Source organism: Macaca nemestrina, chromosome 4, assembly GCF_043159975.1.
Source record: "Macaca nemestrina isolate mMacNem1 chromosome 4, mMacNem.hap1, whole genome shotgun sequence".
Classification (NCBI taxonomy): Eukaryota; Metazoa; Chordata; class Mammalia; order Primates; family Cercopithecidae; genus Macaca; species Macaca nemestrina.
Genome location: NC_092128.1, coordinates 19,806,750 through 19,824,114, shown reverse-complemented (window position 1 = coordinate 19,824,114; position 17,365 = coordinate 19,806,750). Strand labels below are relative to the sequence as shown.

Below are 17,365 nucleotides of genomic sequence, written 5' to 3'. Positions count from 1 at the left end.
CTTCTTTCACTTCAGTCTTTTCTTCAGTATCACTTTCTTCACTTACTTCTTCATACTTTGCTGCTGTCAGAGGAACTGCTTAATGAGTTTTCATCATTTTCATCTTTTTTGTCAATGAGGAGGCTTTTAAGCAGAATCAACACCAGGCAACCTGCAGCACTTCTTTCTTCCTGTGCTCCTCAGGCGAGCTACAGCTTTTCTTGCCAATTTATGCTGTATTCTACGATTTTCATCGGTATCATGAAGCACATGATCTTCGGCCGCGCATTGATCCCAGCTTCTGTTCCAGCCATTAAAATAGATCAGATATTCTGGGATCTTTCTGCCTTTTTTGTCTTTCCCAACAATAACAATCTGGTTCTGACGTCAGGCTTCCCACGGGAGCCCACCTGGCACTGGGCCACACTGGAGGAGAGATTTAACACAAAGACAGAAACCCTAGTCCAGAGGCCTCCTCCACTGGCGGCCCCTTCAGGGGGTGCAAACAGTAACGACAGAGCACACATGAGGTTCCCAACCATTTGTGAGTGACCTGGCCCAAAGATTTCTTGAGTAATACCGCACAAACACAGGCAACCAAAGCAAAAATGGACAAATGGGGTCACATCAAGTCAAAAAAGCTTCTTCACAGCAAAGGAAACAATCAACAAAGTGAAGTGACAATCCACAGAATGGAGAAAATATTTGCCATCTGACAAGGGATTAATAATCAGAATATAGAAGGAGCCCAGACAACTCAATAGGAAAAAAATCTAACAATCCAATTTGAAAATGGGCAAAAACTCTGAACAGACATTTCTTAAAAGGAGACATACAAGGCTGGGTGCCGTGGCTCACGCCTGTAATCCCAGCACTTTGGGAGGCTGAGGCCGGTGGATCACCTGTCAGGAATTTAAGACTAGCCTGGCCAACATGGTGAAACCCTGTCTCTACTAAAAATACAAAAAATTAGCTGGACATGGTGGTGGCGCCCGTAATCCCAGCTACTCAGGAGACTGAGGCAGAGGAATCACTGGAACCCAGGAGGCAGAGGTTATAGTAAGCCGAGGTCACGCCATTGCACTCCAGTCTGGGCAACAAGAGTGGAACCCCGTCTCAAAAGAAAAAAAAAGAAAAGAAAAAAAAGACATACAAATGACAAATGGATGTATGAAAAGGTGTTCAACATCACTGATCATCAGAGAAATGCATCACTGTTGGTGGGAATGTAAATTAGCACACCCACTGTGGAGAACAGTTTGGAAGTTCCTCAAAACACCAAAAATAGGATGACCATATGATACAGAAATCTCACTGCTAGATAAATACCCAAAAGAAAGGAAATCAGCGTATCAAAGAGATATTTGCACAACAATGTTTATTGCTGCACAATTCAAAATAGCAGAAATTTGGAAGCACCCTAAGCATCCATCAACAGATGAAGGAATAAAGAAAATGTGGTACATATACACAGTGGAATACTTACTATTCAGCCATAAAAAGGATGAGATGAGATGAATGAGTTGAGATCCTGTCATCTGCAACAGCATGGATGGAATTGGAGGACATTATGTTGAGTGAAATAAGCCAGGCACAGAAAGACACACTTTTCACTTATTTGTGGGAGCTAAAAAATATTAAAACACTTGAACTCTTGGAGATAGAAAGTAGAGTGATGGTTAGCAGAGCCTGGGAAGGGTAGTGGAGTGGGAGGACAGTGAGGACGGCTACAAAAAAAAAAAAAATTAGAATTAATAAGATCTAGTATTTGATAGCACAACAGAGTGACTACAGTTAACAATATAATTTATTATACATTTCAAAATAACTAGAAAACTATAATTGGATTGTTTGTAACACAAAGAAGGAATAAATGCTTGATGTGATGGATACCCCATTTACCCTGATGTGATTATTATGCATTGTATGCCTGTATCAAAATATACTGGATGTCCATATGCAGTATGGATATATGGACTACATACCCACAAAAATTTAAAACAAATAAAGTAGATTAATAAAAAATATTAAAACCATTTTTAATTAAGTTTTTCTTTTCTATAGTGATTACCTGCATGGGTATTAAGCTTAGAAAATGCTTTCTTTCTGCCACAGTTATATAATAGTCACCTATATTGCCCACTAGTAGTCTTGAAACTTCATTTTTGTGATTAAAGTATTTCATCAGCCAAGATTCAGTGAAAGATTTGAGAAAGGGGTATAAAAAGAGATGCTAGCTAGCCAGCATGAACCAATATGGTGCTGCCTGTACTGGTTGTCTATGTCTGGCATCTATTCTGAGTAACAGTGTTCGTGCTGAACTGAAAATTATATTAAATATTTTTATCACTCCTGGACATTCACAAATGTTTCACCAATACCAGTTATTGCGTACTATTTTCCCCATTTCATTCATTCATTCATACAATAAAAATTTATTGAGCTGTTGAGGATACAGCAGTAAACAAACAAAACTCCCAACCATTGTGGAACTTAAGTCTAGTAGGGCAGATGGACTAGAAACAATATATAGTGGCCGGGCGCTGTGGTTCATGCCTGTAATCCCAGCACTCTGGGAGGCCGAGACAGGCGTAACACGAGGTCAGGAGATCGAGACCAGTCTGGCCAACATGGTGGAACCCCATCTCTACTAAAAATACAAAAATTAGCCAAGTGTGGTGCGTGCCTGTAATCCCAACTACTCGGGAGGCTGAGGCAGGAGAATCGCTTTAACCCAGGGCACAGGTTGCAATGAGCCAAGATCACACCACTGTACTTCACCCTGGGCAACACAGCAACACTCTGTCTCAAAAAAAAAAGAAAAGAAATAATATATAGTATATATATAGTGTGTGTGTGTACATATATATTTATACTACGTATGTATATCTGATATGTATATTCTGATCCTGATCCAACTTTTTGCCTGATATCAGATTACTATTTGAGTGGTGGAGGATTAGTATAACTCCCACTCTTGCCACAGGCATTCCTAAGGCTCCTTATTCTGTTTAATTTTTTTCCTTTATCACTTATCACAGTCTGATATACTATGTATATCAGATATATATATATACACACACTATATGTATGTACATCTCATCAGATACACCACAAAATGCCACCATTTTCTGTGGTGGTATTAGTGGCATCAACTAATCCTTAAGATTAGTTTTGTGTTTATCTGGTATAACTGATGGTTTTAAATTTTATATGTATATCTGATTAGATATATCGCACGTGTGTGTATATATATATATCAGATGTACATAGTATATCAGACTGTGATAAATGTTAAAGGAAAAAAATGAAACAGGATAAGGAGCTTTAGGAATGCCTGTGGCAAGCGTGGGAGTTACACTAATCCTCCACTACTCAAATAGGAATCTGATATCAGGCAAAAAGTTGGATCAGGATCAGAATCAGATGGTTCCATGGCAAATTATTTTTCCATTTGAGATTGGAAGTGCTAGGTTGATTTAGAAAAGTGATGATGGAAACCAGGCCACACTAATTGAATATGCACATGTTGGATGAGAGAATCAAAGCCTTGGAAAATGACCTGGTTAATGTAGTTAGTGAACCTGCAGGGCGTGTGTTCATTTTGGACTCTGGGAGTTAATCCCCAGAGAGATTATTGGTCACTCTCAAGGACTGTGACCTCCATTATATTGGGGTTTTGTCCACTGAACAAAATATATAATTTCAGAATCTAGAAAGATATTTTGGAATATTTTCCTGTCTCTAAATTATTAAATAACTCAAACTTCAGCTAAAGAGGATTTTAGTTTCATGAATATATGTGGGTTTTTTTCCCCCTCCATTTCAGATACAATACCAGGGAGGCAGTGCATGGCTTCCTGTTTCTTCCTGCTTAAGCAATTTGATGATGTCTTGATTTACCTCAACTCATTTAAGGTCAGTATAGAATTATCTACAAGATTTTATATACAAAATACTGTAGAATGTATCAGAGAAGATAAGATATCGTTAGAGATGGCCCATTTTCTATGGTGGCATTAGTGGCATCAACTAATCCTTAAGGTTAGTTTTGTGTTTATCTGGTATAACTGATGGTTTTATATTTTGTATGTTCATTCTCAATGTGACCTGTTCTTGGGATGTTTTTCAGAGTTACTTCTATAATGATGACATCTTTAACTTTAATTATGCCCAAGCCAAAGCTGCAACAGGCAATACCAGTGAGGGTGAAGAGGTGGGTACCTGCTTTTGAAAGCATTTGAATGATTCTGTCTAAAGACATCCTTATCTTTTTCTCACTGGAATAAAATGGTCAAGGGTTAAGGATTATTAAAGATTCCTCTGTTCTTAGGATGCATTAAAAAGTACACTGTGGAGAAGGTGCAGGGACACACACCTGTATTCCCAGCTGCTTGGGAAGCTGAGGCAGGACAGTGGCTTGAGCCTGGAAGTTTTAAGCTGCAGTGCACTATGATCATGCCTGTGAATAGCCACTGCACTCCAGCCTGGGCAACGTAGTGAGACCCTGTCTCTTAAAAAAAAAAAAAAAAAGGTACAATGTGAATAGACATAGATTTTATAACCATATTAAAATTTTCCCTTTTTAGCAAATTTTATAGAAATATAACATATGTACAGAAAAGTATACAAATCATAAGTATACAGCTTGATGACTATCAATATGTTTCTTTACTTATTTGATTTCTAACTTAATTGTATTTTTGTGGTCATAGAATGTGGTCTGGGCTGGGCGAGCTAGTTCACACCTATAATCCCAACATTTCAGAAGGCTGAAAAGTGGGAAGATCACTTGAGCCCAGGAGTTCGAGACCAGCCTAGGCAATATAGTGAGACACCATCTCTACAAAAAATTTTTTTAAATAGCTGAGTATGGTGGCATGTGCCATTTGTTGAGGTTCGCCTTACTGACCTGTGTGTAGCATGGTCATATATGCTTAAAAAGAATATGTATCATACAGTTGTTAATTATTCTGTTTGAATCTTCTATATCCTTACCAACTTTTGTCAGCTTGTAGTATCAATTTCTGGTGTAATATTTTTATTTTTATTTATTTTTATTTTTTTTTGAGATAGAATCTTGCTCTGTCGCCCAGGATGGAGTGCAGTGGCGTGATCTTGGCTCACTCCAAGCTCCACCTCCCGGGTTCATGCCATTCTCCTGCCTCAGCCTCCCAAGTAGCTGGGACTACAGGCGCCCACCACCACACCTGGCTAATTTTTTGTATTTTTAGTAGAGACGGGGTTTCACTATGTTAGCCAGGATGGTCTTGATCTCCTGACCTCGTGATCTGCCCACCTTGGCCTCCCAAAGTGCTGGGATTACAGGCGTGAGCCACCGCACCCGGCCAATATTTTAAAATCACCACAATTTTGTCCCTTACTTTTCTTAGCAGCCTGCCTAGAATTTGGTCATCTATAATGCTACAGTGATTATCAATCTAAGGCAAGCCAATAATGGGTATTTTTGTTGCAAAACCATCCTCATCTGTATTCCCTTTCTTTCCTCTTCTTGCAGGCGTTCCTCTTGATCCAAAGTGAGAAAATGAAAAATGATTACATTTACCTCAGCTGGTTAGCTCGGTGCTGTGAGTCTTCTTTTAAATGTTACAAGAAGAATCCTCTTTTTCTTTTTGGTTACATAATCTGTTCGGAAATGGCATGGAATGTTTTCTAATTTGATTTTGCATTTTGTTCTGAGAATGAGTAAACACTGAAATTAAGGGTTGTTAATGCAACTCAGTAAGTGTTGCCATGTAAATGTGTCATGCAAGTTTACCCTGTGATTAGTTCTACCATATAGCATTGACCTAGTACTTATAGCCTGAAAAATGTCAAGTTCTTTCTAAAGTCTCATTACAGTTTCCATAGTCTCAGCTTATAGTGTTGTTTGTGAAATGATGTTGTTACACTAATTTTAACTTTTCACTATGGGTCAAGTTTGAAAAGTGGCAAAATGTCAAAAATGTAATTTTTTGATATAGAACTTTACTTTCTGTCTCTTTCTCTCTCTCACTCACTATCTTTTCTTGCTCCTTTTTAAAACTCAAGATTTAAAATGTTTGCCAGGCACAGTTGCTCACACCTGTAATCCCAGCACTTTGGGAGCGTGAGGCAGGCGAATCACTTGAGGTCAGGAGTTCAAGACCAGCCTGGCCAACATGGCAAAACCTCAGCTCTACTAAAAGTACTGAAATTAACTGGGTATGGTGGCACACACCTGTAATCCCAGCTACTGGGGAGGCTGAGGCACGAGAATCACTTAACCTGGGAGGCAGAGGTTGCAGTGAGCCAAGATCACACCACTGCACTCCAGCCTGGGTGACAGAGCAAGACTCTGTCTCAATAAAAAAACAAAATTAAGTAAAATGTTCACTGAGTTTTTGTAGTCAGAGGAAAATTTAGCAATCATATCTTTTAAGTGAGATTGAAACTATGAGTAGGATTGAATGAATGATAGTTATCCTCTTTTAAGCATATGAGCAAAGTAGGAACTACCAGAAGTCAATCCGATCTGAAAGACATAATTATGTGACTCCTAACTTAAATATTTTAAGTATGGTAGAATTCTGGCAGGGAGCCAGCTGAATACCAACATTGCAAGCTTTCCATGAAAGCTTTCCACTACTTTATTTGGAATACGGAACCAAATCCATAGAATAATAAGGTGCAGAAATTATTTTTTGTACATGTAAAAATGACTCATTTGTTTACAAATCTTTGATTCCTTTTGCAGATATTATGAATAAGAAACCAAGACTAGCCTGGGAACTTTATCTTAAGATGGAAACCTCTGGCGAGTCCTTCAGTCTCTTACAGCTCATTGCTAATGACTGCTACAAGGTGAGTCTGACTGAGACTAAAGGGGACATTGAAGATTAGTATCACATTGCTGCATTGGCTAAATATTCGGGGAAAATGTCCTACAGACTAAATGGCTAGTAGCGAGAGGATTCACATAGTGTTATAAGAGAAGCCATTCTTTTTATGAATGAACTGAACTCAGAGATAGGCAGTATTTCAGAGATTTACGTGTATATGAAATGATTAGAGAGGAAGTTTTAGATTTCTAAAGGGTATGAATCTTTAGGTAGTGTTGATGTACAGATAATCATCTGGTAGTTGGAAATTTGCTACTGAAGCTCAAGAAAGATGTCTTCTGACATCTAGAGATATAGATTGGGAGTCATCAACATTTAAGTACAGTCCTGTATTGCTTAATGATGGGGATAAGTTCTGAGAAATGTGTCATTGGGTGATTTTGTCATTGTACAAACATCAGAGTGCACTTACACAAACCTAGATGGTATAGCCCACTATACACTTAGGCCATATGATATAGCCTATTGCTCCCTAGGCTACAAACGTGTGCAGCATGTTCGTGTACTGAATACCATAGGTAATTATAACACAGTGGCTAATATTTGTGTATTGAACCATATCTAAACATAGAAAAGGCACAGTAAAAATATAATATGGAACCACAGTCATATATGCTGCCCATCATTGATCAAAATACTGTTGTGAAGTGCATGACTGGATTAACTGAAGCCCTGAAAAACAGTGAGATTACCCAAGTACAATGTAAAGTGAGAAGAGATGCAAACCAAACTTTGAGGTACAAATGGCAGACAGGAAAGACAAAGGAACCAGAAAAAGAGAACAAAAAATTAGTCAGATTTAGTAAAGGAATGGCTGTTTTGTGTATATGTTGGTGTGTGGGGAGGGGGGCTGGGGGGAGTTGGAAAGGATAGGAGGAGGTAGTAGTTTTGGGACCTAGCCTATAGATTAATGTTTTTTAAAAATCAGCCTCAAATTCTAGAAGTTCCTATTTTTGGAATATCTGTTCCAAAAATGTCAAAAATACAGGTAAGTGTCAGGTAAAGAGAATCTTGTATTAAATTAATCAACAAAAGCTCATTTCAAAGTGAATCATTACCAAAAAAAGAAGTGAATCACTATCAGTGGAAAAGATTTTAAGACATAGGAAACTTAAACAATAGTTTAACATGACTTGGTGGGTGGCAATGCCCTTAAATAAATTAGGGGAGGCAGAGGGAAGGAAAACATTAGAAGACAGGAAATTATTTCAGTTTTAGATATATTAAATCCGAAGTGTCTTTGAGGCTCCCAGCAGAGATAATAGAAGTAGGAAATTAACAGGCTGTCCTTGGAGCTTTGGTATTCGTCTGGATTAGCAATGTAGATTTAGTAGTTAACAATGTAGATTTAGAAGTTAACAGTAGTTAGTGGTGGTAATCACAATGGTTGTAGCAGTGGTAGTAGTAGTAGCAGCAGCAGCAGCAGCAGCAATAGCAGAGTATGAGAGAGAATAAGATTAACCAGTAAATGGGGTGAGGAACCTTGCGGAACACCAGTGTTTAAGGTCTAGAAAGGGAAACAAGAGTAAATGAAAGAGAGGATGAACCGCAAGAGAAGGAAAACAATGAGAATAGGCAAAAAAAAAAAAAAAAAAAAAATGCTTTTCATTACTTTTCCTTGCTCCTATTTAATCAAAAGCCAAGGCAGGAGACTCTCAAATCTGCAACTGGATAGAAATGCATGAGGACTGAGAAGACAGTAACAGGTAGAGAATAGAGTCAGATTACAAAGCAGATGCAGCGAGTGTCATGTAGACCAGAGTCTTAAAAAATTTGATATTGATGATGAGGAAAAATGTAGTGCTAACTTAAATAGAAAATCAGAGTTTGGGATTGGGGGGGATGGGGTGGAGAGTTCTTTCAGAGTGGGGATAGTATATCTGTAGGCGGAAGAAAATGAGCCATTGAACAGGCAGATTAAAAATTCAGGAGGATAGGGCATTTTTGATGGAGTTAGGCCCTAGAGGAGATGAGAGGGGAATAGGGTTAACATCAAAGGAAGATAACTACTTGAAAAACAAGTTGGCATTACCTAGTGTCTCAGTGGTCGCATGATGACCCACTAGTTTGGTGATTTACTAGAAGGACTCATATGACTCAATATAAAGCTATACTCATGGCTAAAATTTATCACACTACAGGAACAGCAGGAAAAAGATAGGTGTAGGTGAAGGCTAGATAAGTCAAATACAGGTTTTTCTTATCTTCCTTCTGTGGGGATCACACAGTCATGTCTTTATCCAGCATATGTGTGATGTCCTTGCCAAAGAAAAACAAAGAGAATAAGGGGGGAAATGGCAGAATTAAGCCCTAACATGTCAATAATTAAATGTAGATGGTCTAAGTATACCAATTAAAAGACATCTATTGAGAGAGTGGATTAAAAAACATAACCCAATTATGTGTTCTCAACAAGAAATTCACTTTAAATATATTGATATACATAGGTCAAAATTAAAAGGATCAAAAAAAAAAAAACCCACTGTGAAATAGTTTGGCAGTTTCTTTTTTTTTTTTTTTTTGAGACGGAGTCTTACTCTGTCGCCCAGGCTGGAGTGCAGTGGCCGGGTCTCAGCTCACTGCAAGCTCCGCCTCCCGGGTTCACGCCATTCTCCTGCCTCAGCCTCCGGAGTAGCTGGGACTACAGGCGCCCGCCACCTCGCCCGGCTAGTTTTTTGTATTTTTAGTGGAGACAGGGTTTCACCATGTTAGCCAGGATGGTCTCGATCTCCTGACCTCGTGATCTGCCCGTCTCGGCCTCCCAAAGTGCTGGGATTACAGGCTTGAGCCACCGCGCCCGGCCGGCAGTTTCTTTAATAAACATACTTACCATATGACTTAGCAATTGCATTCCTGTGTATTTATCCCAGGTAAATGAAAACCTATATCCACAGAAATATATAAATGTTAGTAACATAAATTTTAATATTTAAATGTTAATAGCAGCTTTATTTGTAATAGCCTAAAACTGGAGCCAGTCAAAGTCTTTCAGTAGGTGAATAGTTAAACAGACTGGTTTGGCCTGGAATACTACTCAGTAATAAAAAGGAACTATAATGAGAAGTCTGACTCCATTTCTGGATGTTTGACTGCTGACAGCTTTTAAGCCTCACCCCTACCTCTTCCCCTTGTGCCCCACATCTGGGCAAAATGATAAGAAAACCTACGTGCTCCCTCCTTTGGCACCATAGGGTGATTTAAACCACACAAGTCCCTGCCCATGCACAGGAACCTTCACCATGGCCCCACCTCCTAACCACAGTAAACACAAAGGCCAGTCTTCTTTCCGTGCTCTCTCAGGCCTTTTCAGATCTGCTCAATAGGGCCGTTCTACTCTCCCTAGACTTCAACTGTGTAAGAAAATGTTTCATATCCTCTTGCTGTGTGTGTGTGGTGTCCTCAGTTTCACCATCCAAACCAAACTTTGGTTGGGAGTCCCTCTTGAATTTGCAGAGTGACCATAACAGGAGCAAGCTATTGGAACACACAGTAACTTGAATTAACAGGGAATAACAAGGACATTATACTGATGGAAAAAAGCCAGTTTCAAAGGGTCCCATACTGTTAGCTTTCATATATGTAACATTCTTGAAATGACAAAATTGGCTGGGTGCAGTGGCTCAGCCTGTAATCCCAGCACTTTGGGAGGCCGAGGTGGGTGGATCACCTGAGGTTGGGAGTTTGAGACCAGCCTGACCAACATGGAGAAACCCCGTCTCTATTAAAAATACAAAATTAGCCAGGCATGGTTGCACATGCCTGTAATCCCAGCTACTTGGGAGGCTGAGGCAGGAGAATTGCTTGAACCCGGGAGGCAGAGGTTGCGGTGAGCCGAGATTGTGCCATTGCATTCCAGCCTGGGCAACAAGAGCGCAACTCCATCTTAAAAAAAAAAAAGAGGCCGGGCGTGGTGGCTCAAGCCTGTAATCCCAGCACTTTGGGAGGCCGAGACGGGCGGATCAGGAGGTCAGGAGATCGAGACCATCCTGGCTAATACGGTGAAACCCCGTCTCTACTAAAAAATACAAAAAACTAGCCGGGCGAAGTGGCGGGTGCCTGTAGTCCCAGCTACTCGGGAGGCTGAGGCAGGAGAATGGTGTGAACCCGAGAGGAGGAGCTTGCAGTGAGCTGAGATCCGGCCACTGCACTCCAGCCTGGGTGACAGAGCGAGACTCTGTCTCAAAAAAAAAAAAAAAAAAAAAGGAAAGAAAAGAAATGACAAAATTATTGAGATAGAGAACAAATTAGTGGTTGTTAGATGTTAGGGATGGTGAGCAGGGAGGGCTGTGCATATGATTGTAGAAGAGTAACAAGGGAAATCTTTGTGGTGATATAATAGTTCTGCATCTTGGCCAGGTATGGTGGCTTATGCCTGTAATCCCAGTACTTTGGGAGGCCAAGGCAGGAGGATTGCTTGAGGCCAGGAGTTCAAGGCCAGCGTGGGCAACATAGTGAGACATTGTCCTATAAAACATTTTTTTTAAATAGCTGGTCATGGTGGCTACCTCAAGAGGCTGAGGCAGGAGAATCACTTGAGCCCAGAAGTTCAAGGTTGCAGTGAGCTGTGATTGCTTTACTGCACTCCATCCTGGATGATAAAGCAAGACCTTGTGTCCAAAAACAAAACAGTAATTCGATATCTTGATAGTTGCATGGTTGTGGTTACATGAATCTACACACAGGATGAAATAACAGGACCATCATCAACATACTCGGTACCAGTGTCAATTTCCTGATTTTTATATTGTGATATTTTACGATCCTTATGTAAGCTGTAACATTTGGAGGAAACTAGGTGAAAGGTACACGTGACCTCTGTCTTATCTTTGTCCATGGATCTATAATTATTAATACTTCCAAATAAAAAATTTTTTTAAATGAATCAACTACAGCTATATACAGCAATATAGATGAGTCTTATAATGTTGAATCATAGGTACAAGACAGAATATTTACAGTATTCGTTCATATAAAGTTCTGAGAAGCGGAACTCAATTATATTGTTTAAAGATGTGTGTACATAAGAGAGAACATAAAGTCAAAGAACTGATAACCATAAAAGTCAGAAGAGTAGTTATCTCTGGGTATGGAAAGAGGGAGTTATGGTCTGGAGTGACACACAGAGAGCTTTTGTGTTGCTCTCAGTGTCTTGACCTGGGTAGTGTTTATAGTATTTTCACATTATGATTAGTAAGCTGTACGTGAATGTTTCATATACCATCCTATATGTGTGTTATTTCACAATAAAGACTCTTTTTTTAAAAAGTACATAAATAGAAGGAAAAACCTTGAACATAATAAAAAAAAGCTTCACGTGAGATTAGGCAGAAAGGAGGAAAGGATGAATGAAGGTGTAAATATAATTTGAATTGAAGAGAGGAAAGTTGTGTTTTCCCTATGAAGTACAGAGTAAGACTAAGCTAAGAAGGCTGTCTTAAGGAAACTGTCAAAGATTTAGAAACACATCTGTCAGAAATAAAGAAGTTATAAACCATAAAGAGAGTTGCCCAGCAATTTGAAGCCTTAGGTGAAATTGGTAACAGTATGCATTTACAATTGCCAAGTAAGAAAACTCATCTGGCCAGGCGCGGTGGCTCAAGCCTGTAATCTCTGCACTTTGGGAAACCAAACAGGGAGGATCACTTGAGGCCAGGAGTTTGAGACCCACCTGGGCAACATAGTGAGAGCCTGTCTTGAAAAAAATTAAAAATTAGCTGGGCATGGTGATGTGCACCTGTAGTCTCAGCTACTTGGAACGCTAATGCAGGAGGATCTCTTGAGCCCAGGAACTTGAGGTCGCAGTGAGCCATGATGGTACCACTGCACTCCAGCCTGGGCAATAGAGCCAGATCCTATCTCTAAAAAAATAATGAATTAAAATTTTTTTTTAAAAATAAAATAAAGGCCGGGCGCGGTGGCTCACGCCTGTAATCCCAGCACTTTGGGAGGCCGAGGCAGGCGGATCACAAGGTCAGGAGATCGAGACCACGGTGAAACCCCGTCTCTACTAAAAATATAAAAAATTAGCCGGGCGCGGTTGTGGGCGCCTGTAGTCCCAGCTACTCGGGAGGCTGAGGCAGGAGAATGGCATGAACCCGGGAGGCGGAGCTTGCAGTGAGCCGAGATCGCGCCACTGCACTCCAGCCTGGGCTGGGCGACAGAGCGAGACTCCGTCTCAAAAAAAAAAATAAATAAAAAAATAAAAGAAAACTAATCTAAGCAAAATTTAATGGCATTCAACATGTTCTATGAGGCCAAGGATATGTGTAGTACATTTGGGAAAAATGTCTGTCAAAATGCATTAAACATTTGAAAGATTTAGTGTTTAGAATAGTAGTCAGTATACATCTAAGCATTCTGAGAATTTAGGAACAAGACTAGGGAAAGACTGTTCTCGAGTTGAACATGATCAAATTAGCATAAAATGAATGATAGTAGTCATCTGAAAAGAATGTATTGAAGAGACTTGAAAAATACTCAGTTCAAATCACAATCATCAGAGCTTATCCTCAAGATTAGAATACAATTAGAAGAAATGGCAAAAGTGCTGATTGTAGCATAACTTGACTCTATGTAGAAAAAATGTTATACTGTTGAAAACCGAGTGAACATAAGGTGGTGTAAACTGAACCTATGTACCCAAATTGTATTTTTCCTTCTTATTGTTTTAATTAGGAATTGAAGTTTTTCTAACTTGCTAACTGAAAATGTTGTCAGTACCCATGCACTTACTTCATACAGTTCCGTTTCATGTTATCTTTATGTTCAGGTTCTTTCTGTGCAATCTTTTTACTGCAAGTATTACCACATACTTTCTCTTACTCAGATGGGCCAGTTTTACTATTCTGCCAAAGCTTTTGATGTCCTTGAGAGACTGGATCCCAACCCTGAATATTGGGAAGGCAAAAGGGGTGCCTGTGTGGGCATTTTCCAGATGATCGTAGCTGGGAGAGAACCCAAGTAAGTAAACAGGCAAGAAATACTACCTCTAATCCTTTGCTTGTTTGTGCAGGAAAATAATTGTTCTCTTGGATGATATCTTCTGAAAACACACAATTTTAATGATGTTTTAGAATGATGAAAAAAAAGGTTGATGTTAAATATTTCTGTCTGACCATTTTCCTCCAGAAATCTTTCATTTTTTAGAATCAGATAATTCTAAATCATATATAATAGGATCAGATCATTCTAAGTGATATATACATTGAATACACTAACAGTCTCCAAATATAAGAGCAGGATGTATATTTGGTTCCAAATGAATAGCCATTTTTATAAACAAAGTGTTTTTATTTAACTCTTCTACTCTTTTGGGTTTTTTGTTTGTTTTTTGTTTTTTTGCCTATTGGGTTTTTCTTGTGTCCTTTAGGTCTCAAAGAATTAGGAATGGAGTAGATGTGGTTGATAACTCTTTTGTTTTCTTTCACTTTCTCATATTCTAGGAAATACTGAGACATTAGTTTACATAAAATAAGTGGTTTATACCTTCTTTTTTTTTTTTTTTTTTTTTTTTGAGATAGAGTCTTGCTCTGTTGCCCAGGCTGGAGTGCAATGGCATGATCTCAGCTCACTGCAACCACCGCCTCCTGGGTTCAAGTGATTCTCCTGCCTCAGTCTCCCGAGTAGCTGGGATTACAGGCACGTGCCACCACACCTGGCTAATTTTTGTATTTTTAGTAGGGACAGGGTTTCACCATGTTGGCCAGGCTGGTCTGAAACTCCTGACCTCAGGTGATCCTTCCACCTCAGCCTCCCAAAGTTCTGGGCTTACAGGCATGAGCCACCATGCCCAGCATATAGTTTCATTTGAAACAAACATTAAAACCAACTTGAATCCATTTTCTAAAAATAACTTCATGGAATGTATTTGTTACTGATACATATATGAATAGGAAATGTGATAATTTTGTAAGAAAATAATCTATCGAACATTACTTCCTACCTTATAGTACTTCTAGTTCTAAGTAAAAGTTTAAAAGCATTTGGTTAGGTGAAAGAGGTTGTTTGTGGGGAAAAAGAAATAGAAAATATGAGAAGACTCTTAAGCAAATAGGATCATAGGCAGTCGCCTATAGATTTGCTAGGGCAATAGGGAAGTTTTAGCATGCATTACTTAAAATATGTTTTAATTTTAATTAAATTTAAATTACTTCAGACATAAATGCTAGGCTTAGTCCTTAATGTTCCTCTCTTCCATATTTATTCATGTATTATTTTTCTTGAAAAAAATCCCTTATTCCTTTGGCTTTGTAAAATTTTATAAATTTGACAGTGATGCCTAGTTGATGGTGGTTACCACCTTAAACAAGGGAGAAATCCACAAGTTAGACAAACTAAGTGACTTGCTGCTGTTAGAGCTAGAACTTGAACCCCAACTTCTGGATATACCCTTTCTAGTCATGCAGAATAAGAATAGAAATTGGAATATTTAGATCATCTCAGAAAGGACAAAAAGATTATCAGTATGTATATAGGTAGTATGGATAAACAAAGAATACTTGGATTGGTAAGAAAGATTTCACATAATTTCCATTTTACTATGGCACCGTGAAAACATAAGGCTAGTAAGTTTGTAATTGCTTTATAAATACACAGTGGAAGAGTCTATTACCAAAAATGCCCCACAAGGCATACAGTATGAAGGACAGTTCAGAGTTTATTTTGTTTTTTAATTTTCATTCTTCATTGAAACATTTTGTCTTTTTAAATCTTCTCCTCAGAGAGACCCTTCGAGAAGTGCTCCATTTACTGAGAAGCACAGGTAACACCCAAGTAGAATACATGATCCGGATCATGAAGAAATGGGCCAAAGAAAACAGAGTGCCCATCTAAAATAGCTCCAGCATCCTAGGAACCAGCTTCTACTTTGGCATAAAACTGGAAATCATTTTCACTCCAGTTTAATCTGTGATACAGGGCTCTGTTTTATTGACATTTTCCATCCTTGCTCTTTAAGCCTCAAGGTCAGAGACTGACTTGCTGAGACCTAGTCTCCTGGCTGAACAGAGTGCCATAGTCTGTGACCCTGTATGATCCTACTAGCAATAAGACTTTGGACTTATCTGGTGCCTTTCTTCCAAAAATGCTCAGAATACTTTTATATAATTTACTGACTTTAAGGAAAACAGTATAACTTTTTTTTGTTAGTGTTTTATGGCATTGTCCCCTGGCTGCAATAACAAACATCTTTGATGTTCAAGAATCAGCATCATTCTATCATTTAACTTTAAGGGATCTCTGTACATTATCCCATTTTATTGGGGAATTCCATAAGGGGTTTTATAACTGCACCTCTGAATCTTGGGAGAATAACTAGCTATGTGATTCTAAGAATAGCAGTAAGTTCCTTTATCAAACTGTCCAGTCATTAATAGGATAGATTTGTGGGATTACTCTTTCAGTAATTAAATTGTTGATAATAATGACATGTTACAGTGCAGTAAGATGAGTACTGCAGTGTTTTAAAAGGTGAGTACTATGAAAAAAATTGCAGTACCTCTAAAGGTATTCAAGAAACAATGTTTATGAATCTCACTAGTCCATTATATTTTGGTACCATAATATTTTAGGTAACAAAGCAGGTTAGGTTTTTGTTAATGTATCTTTCTGAACAAACATCAGTTTTGAAAGTAGGGCTACAGTGATTATTTATATGCATTATGGGCACTTATTAATGTAACAATAATAAAACATGAATTGTGTAAAGTCCTCTGAGGGAACCTCCTAATGGCTAGGCTCTCTGTCGTAAGTCGTATTCCAGCCCATGTTTCTGAGCTCTTATAACATAAACCTATTATAGAACTGAGCTTTTTTTTTTTTTTTTTTTTTTGAGACAGAGTCTCGCTCTGTCGCCCAGGCTGGAGTGCAGTGGCCAGATGTCAGCTCACTGCAAGCCCCGCCTCCCGGGTTCACGCCATTCTCCTGCCTCAGCCTCCCGAGTAGCTGGGACTACAGGCGCCCGCCACCTCGCCCGGCTAGTTTTTTGTAGTTTTTAGTAGAGACGGGGTTTCACCGTGTTAGCCAGGATGGTCTCGATCTCCTGACCTCGTGATCCGCCCGTCTCAGCCTCCCAAAGTGCTGGGATTACAGGCTTGAGCCACCGCGCCCGGCCAAACTGAGCATTCTTAAGCTCACAACCTATTTCCAGAAAACAGACCCACATCTTTCTACATTTTATACTATCTTTGTTTTTACACCATATAGTTTTTTTCTATTAGTTTAAGGTACCTAGTGTTACAGGTCTAGAAAATGCAGAGCCATCCCTACTTAGAAGAGAATAGATGGGAAGAGAACAGAAAGAAAGAATTCCTCAAGCACTGAAGTCAGGAAAATCCCCATAGGTACTGTATTAGCTGTTCCACTTATCCCAGCACTCCACTTGTGGATGAAGGAGTTGTATAGAAAGGAGGTGAGAAAATGGCAGGAGTGAAAGCAGCCAAGAAGAGATCAATGACTGAAGATCGCCTTCACCTTCAGGACTGTCACAAGGGGTTATTTCACCTCTA

At 39.1% G+C, this 17,365-nt stretch overlaps 1 protein-coding gene across 3 annotated transcripts in view; it reads left to right on the top strand.

Moving 5' to 3' along the window:
* IFT56 (intraflagellar transport 56) overlaps positions 1-16,565 on the top strand; it is a 65,803-nt gene extending 49,238 nt beyond the window's left edge. For 2 of the 3 annotated variants that reach the window (XM_011723705.3, XM_011723706.3), the window contains exons 13-18: positions 3,809-3,897; positions 4,112-4,195; positions 5,498-5,567; positions 6,716-6,822; positions 13,687-13,820; positions 15,581-16,565. In XM_011723705.3, coding sequence (XP_011722007.1) covers positions 3,809-3,897; positions 4,112-4,195; positions 5,498-5,567; positions 6,716-6,822; positions 13,687-13,820; positions 15,581-15,692 — 596 coding nt within the window. In that variant the 3' untranslated portion in view covers positions 15,693-16,565. Of the gene's footprint in view, positions 1-183; positions 3,772-3,808; positions 3,898-4,111; positions 4,196-5,497; positions 5,568-6,715; positions 6,823-13,686; positions 13,821-15,580 lie in introns of those variants that run through there. The other variant, XM_024789545.2, reaches the window with a different exon arrangement.
* The last annotated feature ends 800 nt before the right edge of the window (positions 16,566-17,365 follow it).